Genomic DNA, 23,282 nt, shown 5'->3' on the forward strand with positions numbered 1-23,282 from the left:
AAATAATAAAAAAAAATACTCACCTAGTTAATGAAGAAAAATAAGTAAAAGAAATAGTCAAATTTCTTTGCAAAAAGTGATTAATATGAAAAAATATTTACACGCACAATTTTAATTTTAGTTAGGTTGGTAATAACTAATACGTCACACGGGTATAAATATTCGACATTGTTTGACACGCTGACAACATAACCTCAATTTGATTTTGTGAAAACGCGTGAATTGTTGATGCGTGTGTGAAATGACTCGATTTGCACGTGCGAAGGGGTCAAAAGCCTCGAACGAGAGAGTTCCTGAAGAGGCAACGTCATGGGCCGAAATGAAGCAACAATTACTAGAAAGAAATGAGGAGGGTCGAGATCTTAAGAAGAAACAAGAGGTCGACAAGCAGAGGAGTGAAAATTACAAAGCTTTTCTTCAGGACGTGGAAAAGGAGCAGACAAAGAACATTAAATGGGCAGAATTTCCAACAAATAATGGGAAAAAATTGGCAAAAAATAGTAATGGAACACAAGACCAAGTAACAAGTGAAAAAAAGAAGTTATCTAATAAGGCGGTGTCAGAAAAACGTGGGGCTAAACGCAAATTAGACGAAGGTGAAGTTGGTGGTGATAAAAAAGTTGTGGAGGATACATCGACAGAAGTTTTAACAAAAAATAAACAGAAAAAACTTAAGAATGGGTTGGGGCTTGAACAAAAACGTAAAAAGAAGAAAATTGAACAGGAGACACCTGATAATGAGACAGGGGTTGAAGAAAAATGTACAAAGAAGAAATCTCTCAAAGTTTTAGCAAAGAAAAGTGGTGTGAAGAAGAATTTGAACAAGGAGAAATCTGAAAACAATGAAAAAACACAGAAAGTAGAAGAAAATTTAACAGAAGAGGATTTGAAGAAAATTGAAAAGAAGAAAGCAAGACGGCAGCGTCAGCTGGAGAAGAGGAAACTAAGGAAGCAGGAATCGACATCTGACTCACAGCCTGCCCTAAGGAAGCAGGAATCGACATCCGACTCACAGCCTGTCCTAAGGAAGCAGAAATCGACATCCGACTCACAGCCTGTCAAAAAAAAGCGTCCAAAAGTCAAAGACGGCAAACAACCGGAACGGCGAAAACAGTTCCAGAACCGAATGATAATCAATGGCAAAGAAGTGGATATTGCATATGTAGATGGTTTTCCCATTAAGAAAGAAGACGCTGAGAGGATACATCAGTTGCGCAAGCAAATGATCAGCAAGGGTTTACCTAGGAGTGAAATAAAAATCACTTTAAAATTGGAGAGGAGAAAAGCAGAAAAAGCTTTCGCCCGAGAAAAGAAGAAAGTATGTTTCAACTGCAGAAAATCCGGTCACAACTTGTCCGATTGTCCAGAATTGGGTAAAGAACTCGCTGAAACGTCCGGGACGGGAATTTGTTTTAAATGCGGATCTACTGAACACACCCACTTCGAATGTAAAGTCGTGAGAGGCCAGGAATTTAAGTACGCTCAATGTTTCATATGTCAGGAGCAGGGCCACATTGCCAGACAGTGTCCCGATAACGCGAGGGGGCTGTATCCAAAAGGGGGCGCCTGCAGGGTTTGCGGTGATGTGACACACTTGAAAAAGGACTGTCCCAAATTCCAAGCGCAACAAGAGCAACTGCAGCAAAGTGTCCAAATAGAAGCGATGACCGGCGACGATAATCCCGACAGTTTAGGTACAAGGGATGAACCAATAAAAATGAACACGCCTGTGAAGCTTAATAAAATTATAAAATTTTAATGATTCGATTTATTTGTTTTTACCCAATTGGTTGTGAGATTTCCGCTTTAAAGAAAATTCGCATCACGTGGTTTCAAAATTCAAATATAATACGGCTATTTTTGTTCTCATCAGTCCTGAGACTAATTATTTTTAGTCCATTGTGTAACGTGAATATGGAAGGATGCAACTCTCTGTATAAAGTGAACAAAAACGAGTTGTTGGGGCGGTAAATTTAATAATTCGAGTATATGTTTTTTTGTATTGAAAAACGATTGTAGATATATGGTCGCGGCAACGAACATAAAACAGGGTCAACTGATTATAAAAGAGCCCCCCATCCTCCTTTGTCCCCAACTGGGGGCCCCCCTCGTCTGCTTCAACTGCTGCGCCCAGATAAAAAAACTGCAATTCTGCCCCGACTGTGTTATCGCCATACTATGCACCCCGAACTGCAAAGGTAAATCGATTTTGAACCTCTTACAACGATTCCACCCTCGTCCATTTTCTTTAAGGCCGTCTTCACGACTCCCGCGAGTGCGCCACACTCAAGGCAACGTCGATCAAACGCGAAGATTTCATCACCAACCCCGAAATGATCACGCCTTTGCGCTGTTTATTGTGGCGTCGCTCCGACAAAGAGTTATTCGAACGCCTGCTGCAGCTTGAAGGACACCTGGAAGCGCGACGCGACTCGCAGATCTGGCGTCGGAATCGCGTCAACGTCGAGAGCGTCCTCTCCAGATTGAAGTGCATCGACGAGGGCGATTTGAAAGATGAAGTCGTGCAAAGGATTTGCGGCGTTATAGATGTCAACACGTACGACGTGCGACAACCCCAGCGGAATCGGACGGGGTTTAATCCCGGCGAGAACTTGAGGGGGCTGTATTTGACCGCGGCGATGATGGCGCACGACTGCGTGGGTAATGCCCACTTGGCTGTGGACGACGACTTTGTCTTGCATGTTCATGCGGCTGTTGACATCCCAGAAGGGTGTCCTGTTTATTTTAACTACACAAACGTTCTTCAGGTACGAAACGAACGATAAATACTTATCAAGATTTTTTCTCCGGTCAGGGTGCTTAAATAAATGTTACTTACATAAACAGCAAAAGTTTTCAATAATGGAAATATTTTCTTTCCCATTGAGCGTTTCTAAAAGAACTCGGGACAGGCAACAGGTAAATTTTATTTTTGCAAAAAAACACATTTTTTCATTCTTCCTTCGCACTTTTTTGTAGATTCAGATACACTATTAAATTTTGATTTTGATCATTACATCACGGTTGGATTGATAACATTTTTAAAAGAGAAATTTTCACAAAACAAATTAATTCGTTTAATTTTCAATGAAATGTCATTGCTTCGTGAATACCAACCCAAAGCCATTAAAATAAAAGTCACTAGATAATTATTTTTTAGGTGTTTTTAATTAAAAAAATTAAATTAATGAAGGCAAAATAGAAAAAAACAGCATGTTACACTCGTTTTACAAGACATGATGTCGAACTCTTTCCTTTAGATCCGCTGTAAATGTTTTGTGGAAAATATGAAATGAGGTCAAATTTGTCGATTCAAGGCCCTGTTAATATGTCACTTTGTATTGATTTTAAGTATTGCAATAATTTTTTTAACCACTTTTGGGCAATTATATTGCAGGGTACTGACGAGAGACGGTGTCAGTTAAAAGACAGCAAACATTTCGAGTGTCACTGTTCTAGATGTGATGATTCTACAGAGCTAGGTACCGAGATGAGTTCTTTGAAATGTCCCCGTTGCCACAAGGGTTTAATAAGACCCAAAACGTGGCAGTGCTCTTTATGTAAACGCATTTATCACAATTCCTTGATAAAAATGACCTTGATGGAGTGTCGACGACGAATCGACGAAATCGGTAAACACCAACACTCGAGGTTTTTCACAACATTTAACACTAAAATTGTAGAAACGCTAGACATCGAGACTCTCGAAAGATTATTGAGGAAACTATCTTTCACTTTCCACCCTCACCATTACCTCGTTTTAGAAATAGAACAAAATCTGGTGCGGCTGTACGCTCAGAGCGCTGCTACTGTCAAAAATCTACGCCGAAAAATCGAACTGTGTGAGAAGCTTTTGGAAATATTTCGGAAAATCGAGCCCGGGATATCTCGAATCCAAGCTATTGCCATGTACGAATTGCATTCGGCTGTAGCGAACCTCGCTCAGAAATCATTCAGGGACAAGGAGATTAGTAAGGAGGAGTTTGTGAAGAAGTTGTTGTTCGCAGAAAATACTCTGAAGAGTTCGATCAAGTATCTTCTCTACGAACCAATCAACAGTCCTGAAGGTCGACTGGCTCAAAACGCGCTGTCCGAACTCAAGGTGTTGAGGTTGACGATCGGCAACCTCCAGAAGGACGAAAACACAACACAGAAGAAGTGCAACAAGGGCAAAAAGAAGAAAACATGATTTTTATTTTTTAACTGTGTCAATTATAAACGATTACGAAATTTTCAACTTGAAAAAGACGTTTTAACTGTAAATAACTTTACTGCGAATTATAGATTTTCAGTGATGATGCGTGGTTTCTATTTGGGGTTCTTATTTCCTTCTGACCCATATTTCCACCACCTGCTATTAAGGTCAAGCAGTTTCAATGAGAATATCAAAGTTTTCTTGGAGGTTGTCGTAGGCCTCTTTGGCCACCACTCCCAACTGCCCTTCGTGCGAACTCGGGACTTCGTTCTTCAAGATCTCAACCGACTGTCTCAAAATATCGCGCGCTTCTTCCATCTTTCTTTTAAATTGGTCTTTATCGATCTCCCCTGCCGAGTACTGACTTCTCGCCAAGATGATTAACGGAGCGTGAAGCTCATACAGTGTTATGCCTCTTATCCTGGAAAGCCCCGGCTCTACCACATCCAAAACTTCCAACAACTGGTAGCACAACTCCACCTTCCTCTCCTGGAGCAAATCGGGGAGATCGTCAATGGTATATCCCGAAGCCCGTCCGTACAGCTGCGTCAATGCGGTTCTGAGCATCGTCATGTACGCGCTTTTAGGGTGGAACACCGACCTGTACTTCCTATAAATAGCTTCTCGGCGTTCTATTCCTTCGGCTCCGGAGACCATCTCTATGGTGTCGATCTCGGCTTGGACCACGTCGTACACTTTACTCACGGCTACCGCACTCGTTTTGAATTCGCAGTGAGTGCATTTCCATTCGCAGCAATCGCTTAGAGGATCCGTACTTAAGATGACGCCGTTGTCGCATTTGCTGCACTTCAGGGTTCCCAGATGGGTCCCCAGCTCGGTTTTATCTTGACACCTCGCGCATTTACACTCGAAGTATTTACTCTCTTTGAGAAATCTGCGCCGTACTAGAGTTGGCCACAGAGAATAAGTGTAGCTGCAGAAGAGTTCGCTGTTTTCAGGGATGTCTATCGTTGCTCTGACTGTCACTTGGTAGTTGCCTGGATCGATGGTGTGGTGGATGTTGGAGACGCAGTCGTGGGAAAAGGTGGAGAACTTTGGGTAGAGACATCGAATCAAGTACCCAGAAGGGGTTCGCGCTTCAAACGAGTTGATCTCTAGGATGCCGCAGACCGTGTGGATTAGGTCTTCGGCGAAGCGGTCCAACTTACACGGACCTCTCAGATAATCTACGATGTTGATTTGGTTGAAATACCAGATGGGTTTGGTTTTGCGTAGGTCGTTGTGCGCCTCCATCACCTCCACTTCCTCCTCCCAACGCGTGGGATCTCGCTCTTTCGCTAGAAGCACTCTTAGAGGAGTTACACATTCGTACTGGAGGGAAACATCTGTCGGGTCCTCCACCGGTTGGAATTTCACTCCAGCTTTGGCAAAAACCTCGCACTCGTTCTCGTAATGCGCCCCGAGGGACTCACACTCGAGGCTGCATATTGGCCAGGAGCATTTTGTACACACAGTGTCGCAATCAACGGGTGCGAAACACCCCAAACACAGCGGAGGTGAATCTAGATTTCGTCCGAATTAATATCTTTGGAGACGTTTTTGCAAACGACCTACCTGCTTTAGGACCATAGGCGAATGGAAGGTCGGTCAGAATTAAATCTCCTGGTTTCAAATCGCGACCGGCGACGGCATACCGACCCACTTGGTCGTTTCTTTTAATCGTAAACGACACGTCGCTTGTCATTTCTTCGAGTGAACTGTTGTAAATTTTGTTCCACTGGTCGGTCAAAATTCTATTTGGAAAGTCGTTAGAGATAGTCCCGTCAAATGTACTGGCGAGGTGCCCGCTCCCGACAGAAAACGTAAAAACCACCCTTTTCAGTCGTCAGAGATCATTGCTTTGCGTCTTTTTTGTGGCGCTGCTCCAAAACTAATTAATTTTGGGAACGTGTGCTTCCAATTGGTGTGTCGCAATGTGATGCGGGGCGTGAATTACAAAATTAGGAGTTAGAAAAATGTAAAGAAAAATATTCGGTTAAAAAAAGAAAAGTTATGTTTATTGTTTTCAACTGTCATAAATTTTCATTTTTTTCCTTTGTAAACTGCCTCTTAATTGCCCTAAAGCAAAATGGAGCAGATAACGAACCGTTGCCCTAGATAACACATTCAACGTCACATTTTTGACAGGTCTTGAAAAATTTGTCAAAACTGTCAAAAGCAAATGCGAAACCATTTTAAAAAGATTTGGAAACTTCAGGGACGTCGTTTCAAGCAATAAAATTTTGTATGCAACTCGTTTCTGGGTAAATTGGGCTTTTCTAATTGCCCTCGAGGCCTTAAAACCCTCGCTACGCTTGTGTTTTAATCGTGCCTCTCGGGCAATTAAGAAAGCCCAATTTACACAGAAACTTGTTCCATAAATAACTATTATTTTAAAGAGTTCTACTGGTGATTAAATTTATTACGTGGACTTCCATAACACCCTGTATAATTTCTTAAATGTGGGGTATAAAAATATTATGAAAAAAAAAATCGGATGGTCAAGAAAATTTGGAAGCAGATTGACTCGTATGGCTACTATTGTAAAAAAAAAAGTAGGGCACAACTGTCAACTGTCAGTGGGTCTTTCTTATCGCATTTCATTTATTAATTATTCTAAAAGCAATAAAAGTGTATTTCCATTATTCGTAAATTTCAATTTAATCAGACAAACATACTTTTTATTCAATTGCTACACTTAGTAAATTGTTTTCCCTTATCTAAATCAAATGCATGTGTCTTAAAGACACTGAACTCTATTCTACTACAAATTACACTCAACATTGCTGTCAAGTGTTCGTGATTAGCTGAAATTCAAATGAGGACGAAGGGCGATCTGCTTGGACTAAATTTCTTGAAAAAAAGAAATGAAAAATACAGAAAATTGTATTAACTAATGCATTTTCATATTTATAAATGTATTCTTTGTAAGTTTTAAACTTTTTCAAGAAATAATCTGCCAGAATATTCCTCGGTATGTCAAACTGTGAAATTTACGGTGACATTTGATATTCACTAAAGTTATGTCACCAGAAATTACTCCCTAGGATTCGAACTTTTAGGGAAATTACGTTTTTCATGTTGTTTGTAACTAGAATTTTCAAAAGTAACTTTGAATATCTAAGGTTGGTTACTATCAAGGAAGTTATATAACCTCAAAACAGGTATTTCAGTGATTTTTGCCACATTTTCAGTGACAAAATTTCAATTCGGAACGTTTTTAGCGCGGTTTTTGAGATTTGGCGATATAAAAACTTATTTAGAGAAAAAAAATCACGATTTTATTAGTATTTGGGACGTTTTCATTGCCAAAGAGCAATTTCATGCACAAAATTGAAATTCGGAACGTTTTTAACTTGATTTCTGTGATTTGGCAATGTAAAAACATATTTAGAGAAGAACTTTTGCTTAAAATCACATTTTCAGTAATATGTATTTGGGATATTTTCATTATCAAAAAGCAATTTCAATCGCAAATTTGCGATTGGTAACGTTTTTACCGATATTTTTGAGATCTGGCGGTGTAAAAACATATAGTCTGGTTCTAGTTTTTAATCAAAGAACCACCAACACTGCAATTTACACCCAAAATGGAGCTGCCAACATTGTACACTTTTGGCCTAGGGTGAAAAATCTCATCATATACAAATTGAGGTTATATAGAAATATTAGTAGAATTAATTTGAGAGTTTAATAAATGTCTCACTTTGCGAGGCATTTTTAATAACACGTTCAAATTTTTAATGCGGGTTTGCGTACTGTCAAGGATATTGGTATAGCCAATAGATATTATTAAATTTCCTAAATTTAGTAAAATTTTATTATTGCAAACCTAAATCAACAGGTCATGGTTCTTTGATTAAAAAACAGACTATATTTAGAGAAGATTTAGCACCTTAAAATCACAATTGCCATAGTAATTGGGACATTTTCATAACCAAAGAACAGTTTCAACATAAAATTGCGATTCGGACCGTTTTTACCTTGATTTTAGTAATTTGGCGGTGCAAAACCATATTAAGATGCAAACTGGCGCCTTAAAATCACGATTTCAGTAGTAATTGAGACATTTTAATTCAAACAGCAATTTCAATCACAAAATTTCGCTTCTGAACGTTTTTACAATGATTTTCGTGATTTGGCGGCGTAAAACTTTTCCGAATGGCAATTTAGTGCTTGAAATTGCTCTCCAGTAATGAAAAAGTCTCAAATAATACTAAAATTGTGTTTTTAGGCGATCGTTCTTCTCTAAACATGCTTTTACACCGCCAAATCGCAAAACCTTTAAGTACGTCAATACCTAACCTCACTTTTTACCCGTGTCATGTTTTTGTCTTTTTTACTTACATATTTGCATTTAAAAAATGTGATTTGTGGCGTAATAACGGGTAGGCAACATATCAAAGCGATGAATTGATTACATTCATTCGTGAACTCGAAAAAACTTTCGGAAATAATTAAAACATCAAAATCAAAAAGGATGAGAGACAACTGTGATTCGCGGGGCAAATTGAAAATAACGAGAATTTAGCATAAACTTCAGTTGTTAACACTAAATAAATAAAAAAAAATGCTAGGAAAAAACAAGACATTTATTTTGAAAATACAGGAATCTCTACAATCAGGCAGTTTCGATGAGCAATTCGAAATTCTGTTTCAGACTATCGTACGCTTGCCGAGCGACCGCCCCCAACTGCCCCTCGTTCGAACCCGGAGCCTCATTCTTCAAAATCTCGACGGCCCTCCCCAAAGTATCCACCGCCTCCTGCATCTTTTTCCTGAACTCGTCCTTACTGATCACGTCCGAAGTGTACTGATTCCTCGCCAGGACCATCAACGGTGCGTGCAACTCGTACAGCGTGACCCCCCTGATCCGCGAATGCCCCGGCTCTACCACATCCAACACCTCCAACAATTGATTGCAAAGCTCGATCTTCCGCTCCAACAGCAAATCTGGCAAGTCTTCCACGGTGTAACCTTCCGCCCGGCCGTACAGTTGCGTCAACGCCGTCCTAATTATCGTCATGTACGCATTTTTCGGATGAAACACCGACCGATACTTCCTATAAATAGCCTCGCGCTGTTCTATCCCTTCCGGTCCTGACAACATCTCGACGGCGTCGATCTCGCTTTGCACCACATCGTACACTTTCCGGACGGCGACAGCGCTAGTCTTGAACTCGCAATGAGTGCATTTCCACTCGCAGGTGAAGCTCAACGGATCGGTGCTCAAGATGACTCCGTTGTCGCACTTGCTACACTTGAGAGTCCCCATGTGAGTCCCTAGTTCGGTCTTGTCCTGGCACCGCTCGCACTTGCATTCGAAGTACTTGCTCTCTTTTAAATACTCGCGCCGCACCAGAGTGGGCCAGAGGGAGTAGGTGTAGCTGCTGAACAACTCCCCGCCCGCGGGAGTATCAACTGTAGCTCTGACCGTCACCTGGAAGTCGTCTGGAGCGACCGAATGGTGCACGTTTGACACACAATTGTGCGACAAAATCGCCAGTTTCGGGTACAAACACCTGATCAAGTACCCCGAAGTTGCTCTGGCCTCGAAGGCGTTGATCTCCAGGATGCCACACACTTTGTGTATCAACTCCTCGGAGAAGCGGTCCAACTTGCACGGCCCTCTCAAGTACTCGACGATGTTGGTCTGGTTGAACTGCCAGATCGCTCTGGTCTTGCGGATGTCGTCGTGCGACTCCATCCCTTCCACCTCCTCCTGCCACCGTTTCGGGTCCTTCTCTTTCGCCAGAAGTACTCGCAATGGTGTGATGCACTCGTACTGGAGGCAAACTTCAGTCGGGTCTTGGACCGGTTGGAATTTGACACTCGCTTTGGCAAAGACTTGACATTCGTTGTCCTGATGGACTGGAAGAGCTTCGCATTCTGGTCCGCACACAGGCCACGAGCATCTCGTACAAAGAATCGAACAATCCGCAGGGGCGAAACAACCCAAACACAACGGGGGCGAATCTAGACCCATTATGGTTTACCAAAATGGACCTCTTGGTGGACCACTCTACTCACCTGATTTGGGACCGTGGGCGAACGGAGTTTCGGAGAAAATCAAGTCGCCGGGTTTGAGTTGTCGACTCGCGACAACGTACCGGCCCACTTGATCGTTCTTTTTGATTGTAAATAAGACGTCGCTCGCCATGTGGTAACTGTTTTGATTCTCGGTCGACGACTGGCTTAATATACGCTCGGATTAGAACTTCGAGAGCGTTCTCGTTCAATCTATTGGCAAGGTGCCGACCATAACAACAAACGGATAAAAATCAAATTCTTGATGGGGAAATTGATGTTTGTTTATTGTTCCTTCACGATTTCCACTTTCGTAATTAATTTGTTTGTCAGTAGGGAATCGATGGAGGGTCTGATCGGACCTGTGCGCAGTTTCGCAGCCGTTGCGGCCCTCAAAGGCCCCAAAAACAAGACTCACATCTTGTGGATCACCATCATCTCGATCTTCGTCATCGTTCCGGGGATCATGAGACAAGTGATCCAGTCGATCAACGACAACAAAGGGATCATCATAGCTGCGGTGGAGTTCGCCAATTACAACTCCCGCATGCCTACGACGATCTGTTGCTTAATAATGACCAATCTCCGGGCGGGCTACCTTACAGATTTCATCACCAGCGCTCGCACCTTGGACAAGAAATTCACCAACATGGGTTTCCTCGTTGATTACGAAGTTGTCAAACGATCTGGACCCTCTTTGGTCGGACTAGTCTTGTTCAAACTAGCCTTGCAACAAATCCCGTTTCTCTCCCAAGGTGAGTCGCGTTCGCGAAAGCTCCATCTATTTTTGTCCTTTCTAGGTTTCTCTTGGGATCTAATCGACTACCTCGACTACATCATTTACAACATCCCCATTTTCATCATTCACGTCCTTCTCATTCAGTGGATTGTTTACCTGACAATTTTACGCCTCCACTTCAAAACTCTCAGCATCATTGTCAAAACGTTGCGCTACCATCACTGTTGGGTCAGTGAAGATTTTCGTGTCCGCAGAAGCACCCTCAAGATGTTCAACAGGCAACGCGAGGTCGTGCGCACCTGTAGTACGATTTATGACGAATTGTGCAAACAGAGCGAGCGAATTAATGACGCTTTCGCCTGGCAGATCCTCTTTTTGATCCCCACACTATTCGTTTTGGTTATTTTCAATTCTTTTCAAAGCTGTCGGATGATCAAGAATTTGGTGGAATTCGATTGCGGCTCGGTCATTTTCGACATACTGTATTTCGGAGTGTTTTTGGAACTGGTCACGCCGTGTATTGCACTGCGGCAAGAAGTCGACAAATTCGTCAACGTCTTGCACAGAATCACTACTAACGAAATCGACGAAGAAGTAAGAACTGGATTGGTCCACGATCAAATTTTTAAACAGCGCTTTCAGGTCAGCTCGTTGATTCTACAAACTTGTCACCAAAAGATCGAATTTTCAGCTTGCGGCGTCTTCACACTAGACGGGACGCTAATTTATACGGTAACAAGAATTCTCGTTCTCGTTCTCGATGTCTCTCTAATGTTATCGATCCCAATTTTAGATTATTGGCGCCCTGACAACGCACCTCGTCATTCTCTTGCAATTTGATTTTTAACTCCAATAAAGTAGTTTTAATTTCCGTTTTTGTTGATTACTCGGCGAAAGTCAAGCGCTGGTGCGCTACCGAAAAACCACAAAACATTTTTTGTCGCGACCAACTTTCTTCCATCACGGGAAACGAATGAAAGTGGCTTTTTATCCGGTCGTGTAAAATATATAAAGAATTTGTTCCGATTCTGAACCAAACACAAATCCAAATCCCAACCGACAACATCCGCAAACATGAAATTTGACAAAATCGTAAGTTGCAACGAGCTTTGATTCGACTTTTCACCCAATTATCAATTTTAGATCAACGTTTTCGTCGTCTTCTTCACGATCGTGGTCTCAGCTTTGGCTGCTGTGTACCCGGCAGAAAATGGTAAGTGACGAATTGACAGTTTCATGCTTTTCTAACGCGTTTGTAGTTGCCGAGGCTAGCGAATTTCGCCCCAAGAGAGACCACCATCAAGGTGTCACCGGTCCTGTCCACACTTATGTGAAAACCGACAAGCATGCCAACTTCAAGTGGGGCGTCAAGCACCACGTGGGCCACCACTATGCCGGACGTCGTTAAGCCGAAACCACCCAACACATCCCTTCCGTTTCTTTTTTTTTAGTTTGTTGTAAATAAATTCTATTAGAAAAAATGCGATTTCAGTTTTATTACATTTATTTTAAGCAACTTAAGTTAGGAAAATCACAATTATTTCCTATATTACGGTCGCCCCTCCACCTTCTTCTTGTCGATAACAGTCTCGATCGGACAATTCGCCCCGACAAAAGTCTGCGGTATGTCCTTGCCAAAATACACTTTATTATTCTGAGCCAAAGACTCGTATTTCTTCAGTTCGATAAATTCGGGGGTGTACAACAAGGTGTTGACCTCTGCTTGTTGCTTCAAATTGTAAAACTCCGCATCGGCGTGGCTCTTCTGTCGTGCCAAGTGCATCTCGTCCTCGATCTGGGCGATTCGTTGCAGCGACTCCTTCTCCATGATTTTCTGCTGGTACTGTATTTTCGCGACTTGCGCCTCTTTCTCGGCTTCGATCACCGCTCTCTTTCTCTCAGTTTCCGCATCTTTTTCCACGACTTTCTGATGCTGCGTTGCGATCAGCAATTTCGTCTTTTCGCCCTCCATCAGTTCGTAATTTTTGCGTATCACTTCAGGGATCTTTGGTTTCGTGACGCGGACGGCTTGTATAGTGAGACCGGGTGCCATTTCTAGTAAATCTCTTTGCAACGCTTGCTTTAGATTTTCGTCGATTTGGTCGAAAAGATCGATGTAGACCTCGTGCAAAGTGTGGATGCTGCAAAACTGATTGAGCTCGTGGTGGACCTTGTTAAAAATTAACGTCTTATCATAGTCAGCGGTGTAGTTTCTCACAATATCCATAACTACAACCAAAATCTGATTTTCAAAAACAACCTATACTAGATAAAACTGCCGTCATACCGCTGTTGGCGTTTAGATGATTGACAACTTCGATTCTGTCAAAATAAATCATTACGCCCCCACTCGTGCCACATGGCACGTTTTTCACCTCATCAGTTTGAAGAGTGACCTTAAAATTTCGTCTGAAAACGTTCACACATCATATTACCACTTACTTGAACTGATTTATATGATGTTAAGAGTGGGATCATCATGTGATAACCGGGGGAACTTGTAACAGGTAGCAAAGCGCCACCCTAAAATGCTCTGGTTCAAATAATATAGACCAAAACGGAATTAAAGCGACTTACTCTAAAATATACCCCTACATGTCCCTCTTCTATTCTGTGCAATGAATAATTAAAAATGATAAATAGAGTTGAAAGTATAGAACCGATAATTAAATGTTCCATTAGGTGCGACATTTTAATAGAACCTTTAGATACACGTAAACAGATAAACGCGTTACTTATTAATATGAACACATCATCCAATTACTTTCATCGAAAATCGAAGTTGAGGTTATGTCATCAACCTTATCGAATCATACTAATTTCTAAAATACCCACATTCTATAAGTAGAAATCACTAATCAGTTGACACTCTTTACATTTAGCACTTGCCGCCTCCAAATTTACATTTGAAGTTCCGCGAATTAAAAAATTCGCGATTTTTAATTTAGATTAGGGCCATATTTTATTTAGGGATTTTATATTTTGGTAATAATTTTGGTTGTCGCACTGATTGTCAATTTGGATTTGCGATTTATTGCGCAGGCGCACGTGGGATCAGCTGTTGTGTTTCTGTTTCGTTAAATGCGTTTTATTCAGTAATTCCGTCGCAAAAGAGCAATTCGTTGGTTCAACCGTTTAAAAAAGTGCTAAAATAGTGGTTAATGATGTTTTAAATTAGTGTTTTCGTAAACAGGGGCGTAAAAAGGGTGCACAAAAACAATGGACCTGACGTCAGACCAAGACAATGTTATGGAACGACAAGGAAGGTAAACAAACCGATTTCCGCGTTGAAAACATCAGTAAAAAATTACATTTCAGTTGCTTATTACTCCGATGCGACAGCCAAAATTCACTGGATGAGAGCTCTCAAAAGCAATTACCACGCTCTGGCGGCAAAGACAAGCCGCCTTATCGAAACTACCATCACACGCAGCGGGCTTTTGACGCTATGAACTTATTGAGAAAGTAATAAAATCGAATTTAAAAAATGCACACAGACTTATTTTTGGTTTTACAGACAAAGACTGCTGTGCGACGTGATCCTTGTTGCTGATACTGTTGAAATTCCCGCTCACAAAATGGTTTTGGCGGCGTGTTCCCCTTATTTTTACGCTATGTTTACAAGTTTTGAGGAGAGTAAACAAGACAGAATAGTTCTACAAGAAGTGGATCATCAAGCTTTACAAATCTTAGTTGAATATGTTTACACCTCTGAAGTACAAGTAACTGAAGATAATGTACAAGTCCTACTACCAGCGGCCAATTTATTGCAACTAACAGATGTCAGGGATGCATGTTGTGAATTTTTACAAGTACAACTGCACCCAACCAACTGTCTTGGAATCAGGGCGTTTGCAGATTTACACGGATGTTTAGAACTCTTAACACATGCTGAATCTTACATTGAACAACATTTCACGTGAGTATTGGTGAGCCATCTAGTACATGTTGTTTAATTCGAAATTGTAGTGAGGTCGTTGATTGCGAAGAATTTTTGACGTTATCTCACCATCAAGTGTCAAAATTGATCTGCAGTGATAGACTTACCGTACCTTCTGAAGAACAGGTCAGTAGAAATCCTCTTGCGAGTGAGGTTATGGAGGCGGAGCGATCACGTGACTATTACAAAATGGCAACGGCAAAAAGCGCAGGCTTTTTGCAAATTTTTTAACTTTATTCAATAAAATCTAAGTGGTTTTCAATTCACAATAGAAAGTGATTCGATTGAGACGTGTTAGGACACGAAATTGATTCAATCGATACTTTTTTTGGATAACTTTTTTGCGAATAAACACAAACTTCAAAACTCCGACCGGGTGATCTGTCGTACTGCCAACTTGACGGTTTTATTTATTTATTTTTTAATAAAGGCGGCAAATTCGAATTTGAAAATTAACTGGATTGTTTTACCCGCAATTTATTTAATGTTAATGTTTCACGTATTGCAGGTATTCGAGTGCGTTATTACTTGGGTGCAGCACGATTTAGATGCTCGCCACAAACATTTAGCGGCTCTGATGGAGCACGTACGTCTTCCCCTAATGTCTCAGGAATATCTAATGCAACACGTCGAAGAGGAGCCCCTTTTGAAGGCCGATCTGCAATGCAAAGACTACATAATCGAAGCCCTAAAGTATCACCTGTTGAAGGGCGACAGCAAAACCACGTTCAGGACGCCCAGGACCAAGCCGCGTCAACCTGTAGGTCTTCCCAAAGTGCTGTTGGTGGTCGGCGGCCAAGCGCCCAAAGCAATCCGTAGCGTGGAGTGTTTCGATTTCAAAGAAGAAAAATGGTACCAAGTGGCCGAGATGCCGACGAGAAGATGCAGAGCCGGTCTGGCCGTCCTCCACGGTAAAGTTTACGCTGTGGGCGGTTTCAACGGGTCGTTACGCGTCAGAACCGTCGATGTTTACGACGCGGCCCTGGACCAGTGGAGTACTTGCGATCACATGGAGGCGAGAAGGTCGACGTTGGGCGTAGCGGTCCTGGGAAATTGTATTTATGCAGTCGGGGGTTTCGACGGTTCGACGGGATTGAATACGGCGGAAATGTTCGATCCCACGACGCAAAAGTGGAGGTCTATCGCTCCGATGTCGACGAGGAGGAGCAGCGTGGGAGTTGGGGTACTTTACGGGCTTTTGTATGCGGTAAGTGGCGTTTTTTTACGACTCTCGTGCAGGATATTTTCATCCCGGTAATAATCGTGACTGGGTCGTTTGTTTTTTTTTTCACGGTCATTTCGTGCCGACTCCGGCAGATACGCTGTTTTATTCAGCTCTATCATTTGTTATATCAGATGTATAATTTATTAACGACACCTTTTCATATGCAAATAAATATAAAATATGAAATTATAGCAAGTGCGAGAAAGTTGATTTTATCCAAATAACTTTCCACTTAAGTCTTGTTGGTCTGCACGATCTTTCGGAAGTTTTTGATATTAATTAATTTGCAAAATCAATTATGCAACAACAGAATGCTCGTGCTACAAAGGTGTAATGTTTTAATAAATCACGGAGAAAATGTTGCGACATAAAAATGTCTCTGCAAAAAGCAAAAGGGTGTTCGCGTTAGGGGTGGGGTGTCGGTAATTACAAGTTCCGTTGTACCGACAAATTAACAAACATCAAATGAATTTATTAATTTTTCCGGGACAGTAATTTTTGTTCTTTTTCCACTTCACTCAACGAGAAGAAATGAAAAACGCTGTCACTGCAGTATTTAGTTCCTGAAAATCACTTTTAGTTGTGTTTTCATTTAAAGATATATTTTGATTCTTATATTTTGTTAATACGTTCTTAGACAAACTACAGTTTAACATTTAATAAATCATTCACCACAAATCTTCAAAGTATACTTGAAATTGTTTTTACAGCCTTAAGCTCTTTTAGATTTCTAAAGAATCTTAGCTCACGACAAGAACATAAATGATAAAGTGCGAATTCACCGATCTAATCTTTACGTCGTTTTTCGCGATCTTCCAGGAAACCTCATCAGTTATACGAAACTTCCTTATAATTCGAGAAACTACGAACTTGTAGTCGCACAAACTTCGTACAAGTTATTTTCTTTTCATCTCAGTATTGTTGAATTACCAAATTTCTGATTTCACGTCTTCGCTGTCAACGATCAATTTTCCACCAATAAAAATAAACAAAAATGATGTAACTCAACGAGTAATGATAAAATACCTGCCGTGCAGTGCATGCAATAGCTGGAACAAGATTTTTGACGTGCCGAATAGTAGTTGTTGGAATTTTTAATTTTTTCAGGTTGGCGGTTATGACGGAGCCTCCCGTCAGTGCCTGAGCTCCGTGGAGTGCTACACCCCCGAGATCGACTGTTGGACGTCGGTGCCGGACATGGGTTGCCGACGTAGCGGGGCCGGGGTGGGCGTGCTCGAGGGCATCCTGTACGCGGTGGGCGGCCACGACGGACCCCAAGTGCGCAAATCCGTCGAGGCGTACGATCCGGCGAAGAGAATGTGGTCTCCTGTCAGCGACATGACTTTCTGCAGGCGCAACGCCGGAGTGGTGGCCCTGAACGGGTTTCTGTACGTCGTGGGAGGCGACGACGGCTGCAGCAATCTCTCTTCGGTGGAGGTTTACAACCCCAAGACCGACGCCTGGACCATGCTACCGAGTTGCATGGGCATCGGACGAAGTTACGCCGGTGTCGCCATAATAGATAAGCCGATTTGAAGGTCGGCTCATGCTGGCAACAGGGTCAACAGCGCCGCCGCGACGTCGTCTACGCGGTAAGTCGAATTAGGGGGTGGTCGTTAGAAATTCTCGCATCCATTTGGGTAACAAATTGCCATTATCGAGACAAACTCACTGTTAACTAGTAACGAACTATCGTAACAAAGCAATTAACGACTAATAGAGCGAACGTGTGTTAAGTTTGAAAGTCGAGACGTAAAAAGGGCGATGGGAGCTAATTGCGAAACTAAATTAGCAGACTCTTTGCTAACTCGCCGAACGATAAATTCAAGTTTGTGGGGCCGGTGAAAGCCGCAGAGTGGAAGGTTGTGTATGAAACAGGATGAAAACAGTTTTTTACTAATTGAAATGAAAAATTTATAAAGGAACATTGCAGATTAACGTGTTATTAGGTTGGCAACGCGTTTTTCAGTGTCATTATCGTCTTTATTTCTTGTCTTTTGGTATAAAATTTGCTTACACCTGAACCTTTTCTGGCTTTTGAAAATTATTGACATAACCTCAAACCCGATCTAGGGAGATTTTCAGATTTTAGTGATTTTACGATACAGTTGTTCCGAAAGGAAAGGTTTTAGGGTGGTACAGCTGATCTTTGAGGAAATTTTGACATTGACGATTGTTTTAAAAAAATGGACCTTTCAAAGATAATAATCATCGATAACGTTATGTTTACGTAACAGTTTTTATTTTTATACCTGGAATATAAAAATGCCTCTATTCCCCGCAAACTTTGCTATTTGATATTTACGCAGAGAGTTCAAATTTAACTTGGAATGTGGCTCCCGAACGCAAGAAAATTGGCCATTAGGGAAATAACTATTTCGATAATGTGACCGTTGTGCGTGCGACAAGTTATCGTGGCCTTTTTGGGTCTTGCTTAAAATGTTGACAACAGTGGAGCGAGCACAGCAAGCTGTTTTATAAAAATTTTAGCCGATCTAACATTCTCATTGCAAAGCGATTTAATAATAATGTGTTGCCCAACAGAAGTGTTAATTCGTTGTAAACAATAAATAAAAACAAACGCAACGTTAGTGATAAACAATTTCTATAAAAGAACGTATATAAAGAGTCCTGTGGAATTCGAATATATTTGCTTTTTGCCGGTCTATAGCATATTGTGGTAATAGAAAAACAGAGGTTATGTAAGTCCATTAATGACAGGCTTTTTATAAAGACTGTGTTGTAAGGTGAAAAGTAATTATAATATAGAAAAACTGAGAAAAAACACGAGCAAAACAACTAAGACGTCGAACTCACAACTGACACTAAGATTTATTTAATATTTGTGTAACAGTTTTACTCCAAATCATAGTTGAGATTATGTGCACTTCACTTCCGTGAATTCATTTTCAAAACAAATTTAATGAGGAATCAGGAGAAATCTTTTTCAAATTTGAAATAAACTCTCGCTTGTCAGGGCGCAGGCTCAATGACACTCACTCACTCACTCCAGTGTGACCAATTGCATTTATTATGAAAATCACTGTTTGGTTCATACCAACATGACAACGTTTTGACAATTGTTTATAAAAAAAATCAATAATACGACGCTTTATATGACCAGGGGCAATCAGATAAACCATTACATTGGCGAAGAGGTCATTTCTTTACTGTAAAAGTTTCACATGCCAAATTTTGAGTTAAATTTGAATTCTCGTAAATGTCAAATATCAAAATCATTTTTAGACACACGAAGTTTGGAAACAACAAAAATTGTGAGGTTTTTTTTCTGAATAAAGCTTTGTCATTGCCTAGAATAATTTTCCACGTGTGTTGGCATCGAAAAGAATTGTTTTATTTTAAAAATAGTACTTGACATTTGCAGAATTAAATAATATGGATATGATGCGCGATAGAGTTGCGAATTAAAATAAAAAAAGTTCTTTGGATAAACAATGCACACAACCCCTAAAAAGTTTTCTGTGTGCATGTTGTATTTGAAAAAAAAATAACAAAGCCTCTCTCGTTGCAAAAATGGGATATGTTCAAACGTTGTAACAGCGGCTTGGTGCAATAATAGTTTTTCATTTGTTCATGTTACGAAGAAAGGACGACGCAGTTGTAAAAAGAGATAACACATTCAAAGTTATCAGTATTACTACAAACGTAAGGAATAAAAATTTGCTTTCTTGAAATTATGTAAGTGTATTTTGCATTTTTGCACTGAAAAGCTGCAAGAATCGATTTCAATCTTAAGAGCAGCACGGTGACAGTTTAATTTTATTTAACCCTCCACGCGCAGATCGGCTTGAAGTACGTATCAAACGTGCTTGAAAGAACTTAATACAGTAGGGTAAAGATATTGGAAACATGTCTGACGTAGCGATCATTTCAACGCACCCAAAATTATCATCATATTTGTTTCATTTTCGGCTCACATGTGCGAGATTATATCTTTATAAATAACGAGTGAAAATAATTCGCAGTTTCTTAATCTATTAAACAGTTAACATTTAAATTTAAGAAAATAAATTAGAAATGATAATGACAAAATTAGTGTATTAATCCGTAAAAATTGTGACGAAGTAATCAGTGTAATCACTAATCATTACAAGAAGTGTTCAAAGTCTGCAACTCTTTCTAACATACCTCTGTGGCAGCATTTTCCACGCGTTCTCTTAAAATGAAGAAGTTGCACGGAAACTCTCCGGGCTCGAGGAGCACTCCCGCACGCTTCACCATAGACCAACACAATATCTATGTATTCACTATTCAAAAATAAACGCACCATTTTCACAAAATTTTAGCTTAAATCACACAATCAACACGTAAACAGCTGCCTTGTGGAGTCAGATAAAATTAACTGAAAATGTAATGCTCTACCTCGGCCGCAGAGCGAAAAAACTTTATTCTAAAAACACAATGTTTTGCGCTGATTTTACAAAAACAATTATATCACGGTCACTGTCATTGGTCATATAACTAGAAAATAGACAGCTCGTTAATTTATGGGCGGGTAAAATACTGAAAAGAAAATTAGATTTCGAAAAAATGGTACATAACAATTGTTTGTTGTTGTTCTTGACGAGATCTGTCACTGTTTAAAATTAATGTACTTAATGTTTTATATTTGCGTTGTCAATTTTGGTTGGTTAAAATTTGATCGTTTTGAACCAACCGAAACGGCGGCAATTAGCAAGTTTGGAGCATGTTTAGAATCGATCGATGTTAACAAATCAAAATAAATGTTTGTCGAGAGTTGTGTTAAATTAATTAAACGATCCAGAAATTGTTGTGCAGCTACGCGAACTGCGACGAGAACAGCAACGCGGAGGGCGCCGTCGGCTACGACCACCAGCCGATCATCTACGAGACGATCGACCCGAACGCCAGCATCCAGGAGGACGAGAACATCTACGAAACGATCGAGGACATGCGACAGGAGGGGGCGGCACCGCCGCCGCCGCCAGCCCCACCTGCCGACGAGCAGCAGTCGATCTACGACGTAAACCCGGACGTCCCCAGCTGCAGCACCTACGGCAGGATAGGCAACGCTTACGGCAGAATAGACATCATCGGTCACGGCATCGGTCGCATCGAACGCCACCTGTCGTCCTCGTGCGGCAGCATCAACAGCAACCACTACGCCCTGGAGAGCATCTACGGGACGAACGCGGCCGACTCCACCGGCAGGATCAGCAAAATATCGGTGCAGTGGTTGTTGGCCAACAAATGGCTGCCCCTCTGGATCGCCAACACCGAGACCGGTAGGGACTACAGGATCATCGATTTCCTCCTGGCGCAAAGGGCCGACAGCGAGGAGTCCCTAGGGGGGGATCACGAGGGGCAGCCCCCGAACGAACAAGGACCCTCTCAGTCTTAGTCAAAATATATTTTTTTATGATGTAGAGTAGCGTTCTTTCCTGAAATGTTCCTGCGCGCTGTTGCTTCAATGTTTGGTGTTGTGGTCGACGCTAACAAGCTCATTAAAATTTAACTTTATTTCCGAGGTTGTTCGTAATTGTATTTAGCGATAAATTTATGTCTCGTTGGCTGGTGTAGTTTTTGCTAAAATTTTATTTGTGCATCTACATGTTGGACAAACGAGAAAGGGTGACGTGGCTGTTGCTAGTTTGTTTAGGGAATCTCATAAATTAAGCTTGGCGAATTTTTTTTTTCTGTTATATTTTTGCGAAAAAAGACATTTTACGTTGCATCTCGACTACTGGGCTCTAATAAATTGTAGGTTAGTGAATTTTTTATTTTCATTTTTATGGTTTATTTATATTGTCTCATGTGATACAAGTAGCTCATTCGTAGTTATGGATTGAAACACTGTAGTTGACGATTTTGTTTTCTCATGACTGTTGTGATTTCAGTATTTTGGGTGATTTTTTATATTATTATAGGACTATATTTTATTAACCTTTTTTAGACTTAGATGAAGAACAATAAATGATGTTGATGACGACATTCTTTTTTTAACAACACCTTTACAGTCCTTTCTTGTAATGAAATTTCTTTATAGCATATCTCGAACGCATAATCATCTTGGAAGGGAAATCACGATAAAAATCTTGGAAAGTAAAACGTATTGAAACTTCTGCCAGTTGATAGCTTTAATCATGATCTAGATACAAACATAACATCATGAATAAGAGTTGAATGTGAACGCTATAAACTCGACTATAAACTCTAATGAAGTTTGGGTGAACGGATAAACATTTATTCTCAGTTAACCGCAGAAACTTCTGCTCGGAGTCCACCGTACGTTATGTTCAAGCGAACTAATAATATTTTGGAAGGAAAATATGAAACATTCTCGTATGATATGACCGTTCTCAACTGTGCTACACATTTAAACCCATCTAATCATTTCAGAGCTGGGTTAAGAATATTTTTACGTGAATAAGGTGAAAGAATGAAAAGAAAAATCTTGGCAAACTTTTGTTTGAATTAATAAAGCTAACAATAGGAAATGAGGAGCTTCAAACTTGTAGGCGAAGATTAATATTTGCCAATAAATTTTATCGTTGGACTTTCCTCGTCAAGGTCAAATTATTTAATTTTTTGACAGCGTGATTGGTGATTTTTACTTTGATCATATTTTAGCTGATAAAGTAACCATGTCATGTGTAGACTGTAGAGGTTATGGCTGTCTACATTTAATTAACGCAATTTTCAAATTAGCTGTTAAAAAAATCTATTCATATCCTAAAATAGGAATAGAATTTTATGAAAAAGCTGTGACTTTATTTCACACGTCAAATTAACATTCAAATTTAAAAACATCAAATCGCTCTAACACGATAATGTGAAAATTACTAGGAAAGGAAGCGCAGGTTTGCAACATGACAAAAATTGACAGGAAAAATCCAACGTGAATGATTTTTACACAATACAATAATAAAGGGTTTTATTTGTTAAACATGAAAGTAGGTATCATATTTTAAAAATAAAAATCGTGTTCCAGATTTTGTTTATTCTTTGGAAATACTGGGCTTATTTACCATATCTACGTTCGGAGAAGCTAAAAAGTTTAAGTTTTTATGCAACACATCAAAAGTAGCATGTTTATCCGTGTATCCTTCGTTTATATGAGTCAATGTGTCTGTCCATCTGTGAACGCAAGATAAGAAACAAAATGTTATAACCT

The 23,282-nt window shown here is 40.5% G+C and overlaps 8 protein-coding genes across 16 annotated transcripts in view; 4 read left to right on the top strand and 4 right to left on the bottom strand.

The window, feature by feature from the left end:
* The window catches only part of Inos (Inositol-3-phosphate synthase), a 30,732-nt gene extending 15,456 nt beyond the window's left edge, over positions 1 to 15,276 (bottom strand). The window contains exon 1 of one of the 2 annotated variants that reach the window (XM_069057808.1): positions 15,009 to 15,276. The gene's annotated coding sequence lies outside the window, so the exon portion shown is untranslated. Of the gene's footprint in view, positions 1 to 2,839; positions 3,085 to 15,008 lie in introns of those variants that run through there. The other variant, XM_069057807.1, reaches the window with a different exon arrangement.
* On the top strand, positions 179 to 1,763 carry LOC138138073 (axoneme-associated protein mst101(2)-like). The gene has a single exon (XM_069057809.1). The coding sequence runs from the start codon at positions 242 to 244 to the stop codon at positions 1,757 to 1,759; it is 1,518 nt and encodes a 505-aa protein (XP_068913910.1). The 5' UTR covers positions 179 to 241; the 3' UTR covers positions 1,760 to 1,763.
* Positions 1,772 to 4,296, top strand: LOC138138075 (SET domain-containing protein SmydA-8-like). Its single transcript, XM_069057810.1, has 5 exons — positions 1,772 to 1,967; positions 2,020 to 2,198; positions 2,254 to 2,768; positions 3,398 to 3,632; positions 3,684 to 4,296. Exons 1-5 carry the CDS (start codon positions 1,915 to 1,917, stop codon positions 4,187 to 4,189), a joined length of 1,488 nt encoding a protein of 495 aa, XP_068913911.1. The 5' UTR covers positions 1,772 to 1,914; the 3' UTR covers positions 4,190 to 4,296.
* LOC138138077 (SET domain-containing protein SmydA-8-like) lies at positions 4,177 to 6,201 on the bottom strand. Its single transcript, XM_069057812.1, has 2 exons — positions 5,771 to 6,201; positions 4,177 to 5,718 (listed from the first exon to the last, which is right to left on the bottom strand). The coding sequence occupies exons 1-2, from the start codon at positions 5,898 to 5,900 to the stop codon at positions 4,364 to 4,366; spliced, it is 1,485 nt and encodes a 494-aa protein (XP_068913913.1). The 5' UTR covers positions 5,901 to 6,201; the 3' UTR covers positions 4,177 to 4,363.
* LOC138138076 (SET domain-containing protein SmydA-8-like) lies at positions 8,769 to 10,362 on the bottom strand. The gene is made up of 2 exons (XM_069057811.1): positions 10,226 to 10,362; positions 8,769 to 10,171 (listed from the first exon to the last, which is right to left on the bottom strand). The coding sequence occupies exons 1-2, from the start codon at positions 10,353 to 10,355 to the stop codon at positions 8,817 to 8,819; spliced, it is 1,485 nt and encodes a 494-aa protein (XP_068913912.1). The 5' UTR covers positions 10,356 to 10,362; the 3' UTR covers positions 8,769 to 8,816.
* Positions 10,362 to 12,447, top strand: LOC138138079 (putative gustatory receptor 2a). 7 transcript variants are annotated; one of them, XM_069057822.1, is made up of 5 exons: positions 10,488 to 11,555; positions 11,604 to 11,693; positions 11,755 to 12,053; positions 12,105 to 12,174; positions 12,221 to 12,447. In XM_069057822.1, exons 1-3 carry the CDS (start codon positions 10,488 to 10,490, stop codon positions 11,806 to 11,808), a joined length of 1,212 nt encoding a protein of 403 aa, XP_068913923.1. In that variant the 3' UTR covers positions 11,809 to 12,053; positions 12,105 to 12,174; positions 12,221 to 12,447. The 7 variants fall into 7 exon arrangements, with proteins under 7 accessions (XP_068913922.1, XP_068913921.1, XP_068913923.1 ...); XM_069057821.1 differs by having other exon boundaries at positions 10,362 to 10,501; positions 10,559 to 12,053; XM_069057820.1 differs by having other exon boundaries at positions 10,365 to 10,501; positions 10,556 to 12,053.
* Positions 12,448 to 13,983, bottom strand: LOC138138080 (erlin-1-like). Its single transcript, XM_069057823.1, has 5 exons — positions 13,838 to 13,983; positions 13,539 to 13,783; positions 13,404 to 13,484; positions 13,249 to 13,357; positions 12,448 to 13,190 (listed from the first exon to the last, which is right to left on the bottom strand). Exons 2-5 carry the CDS (start codon positions 13,650 to 13,652, stop codon positions 12,511 to 12,513), a joined length of 984 nt encoding a protein of 327 aa, XP_068913924.1. The 5' UTR covers positions 13,653 to 13,783; positions 13,838 to 13,983; the 3' UTR covers positions 12,448 to 12,510.
* kel (kelch protein) lies at positions 13,976 to 21,068 on the top strand. Of its 2 annotated transcripts, none has more exons than XM_069057804.1 (7): positions 13,976 to 14,227; positions 14,280 to 14,426; positions 14,479 to 14,880; positions 14,931 to 15,027; positions 15,410 to 16,108; positions 17,234 to 17,718; positions 20,927 to 21,068. In XM_069057804.1, the coding sequence occupies exons 1-6, from the start codon at positions 14,181 to 14,183 to the stop codon at positions 17,660 to 17,662; spliced, it is 1,821 nt and encodes a 606-aa protein (XP_068913905.1). In that variant the 5' UTR covers positions 13,976 to 14,180; the 3' UTR covers positions 17,663 to 17,718; positions 20,927 to 21,068. The 2 variants fall into 2 exon arrangements, with proteins under 2 accessions (XP_068913905.1, XP_068913906.1); XM_069057805.1 differs by having other exon boundaries at positions 20,913 to 21,053.
* Positions 21,069 to 23,282: the final 2,214 nt, after the last annotated feature.

This window comes from Tenebrio molitor, chromosome 9 (genome assembly GCF_963966145.1).
Source record: "Tenebrio molitor chromosome 9, icTenMoli1.1, whole genome shotgun sequence".
In the NCBI taxonomy this organism is placed as follows: domain Eukaryota; kingdom Metazoa; phylum Arthropoda; class Insecta; order Coleoptera; family Tenebrionidae; genus Tenebrio; species Tenebrio molitor.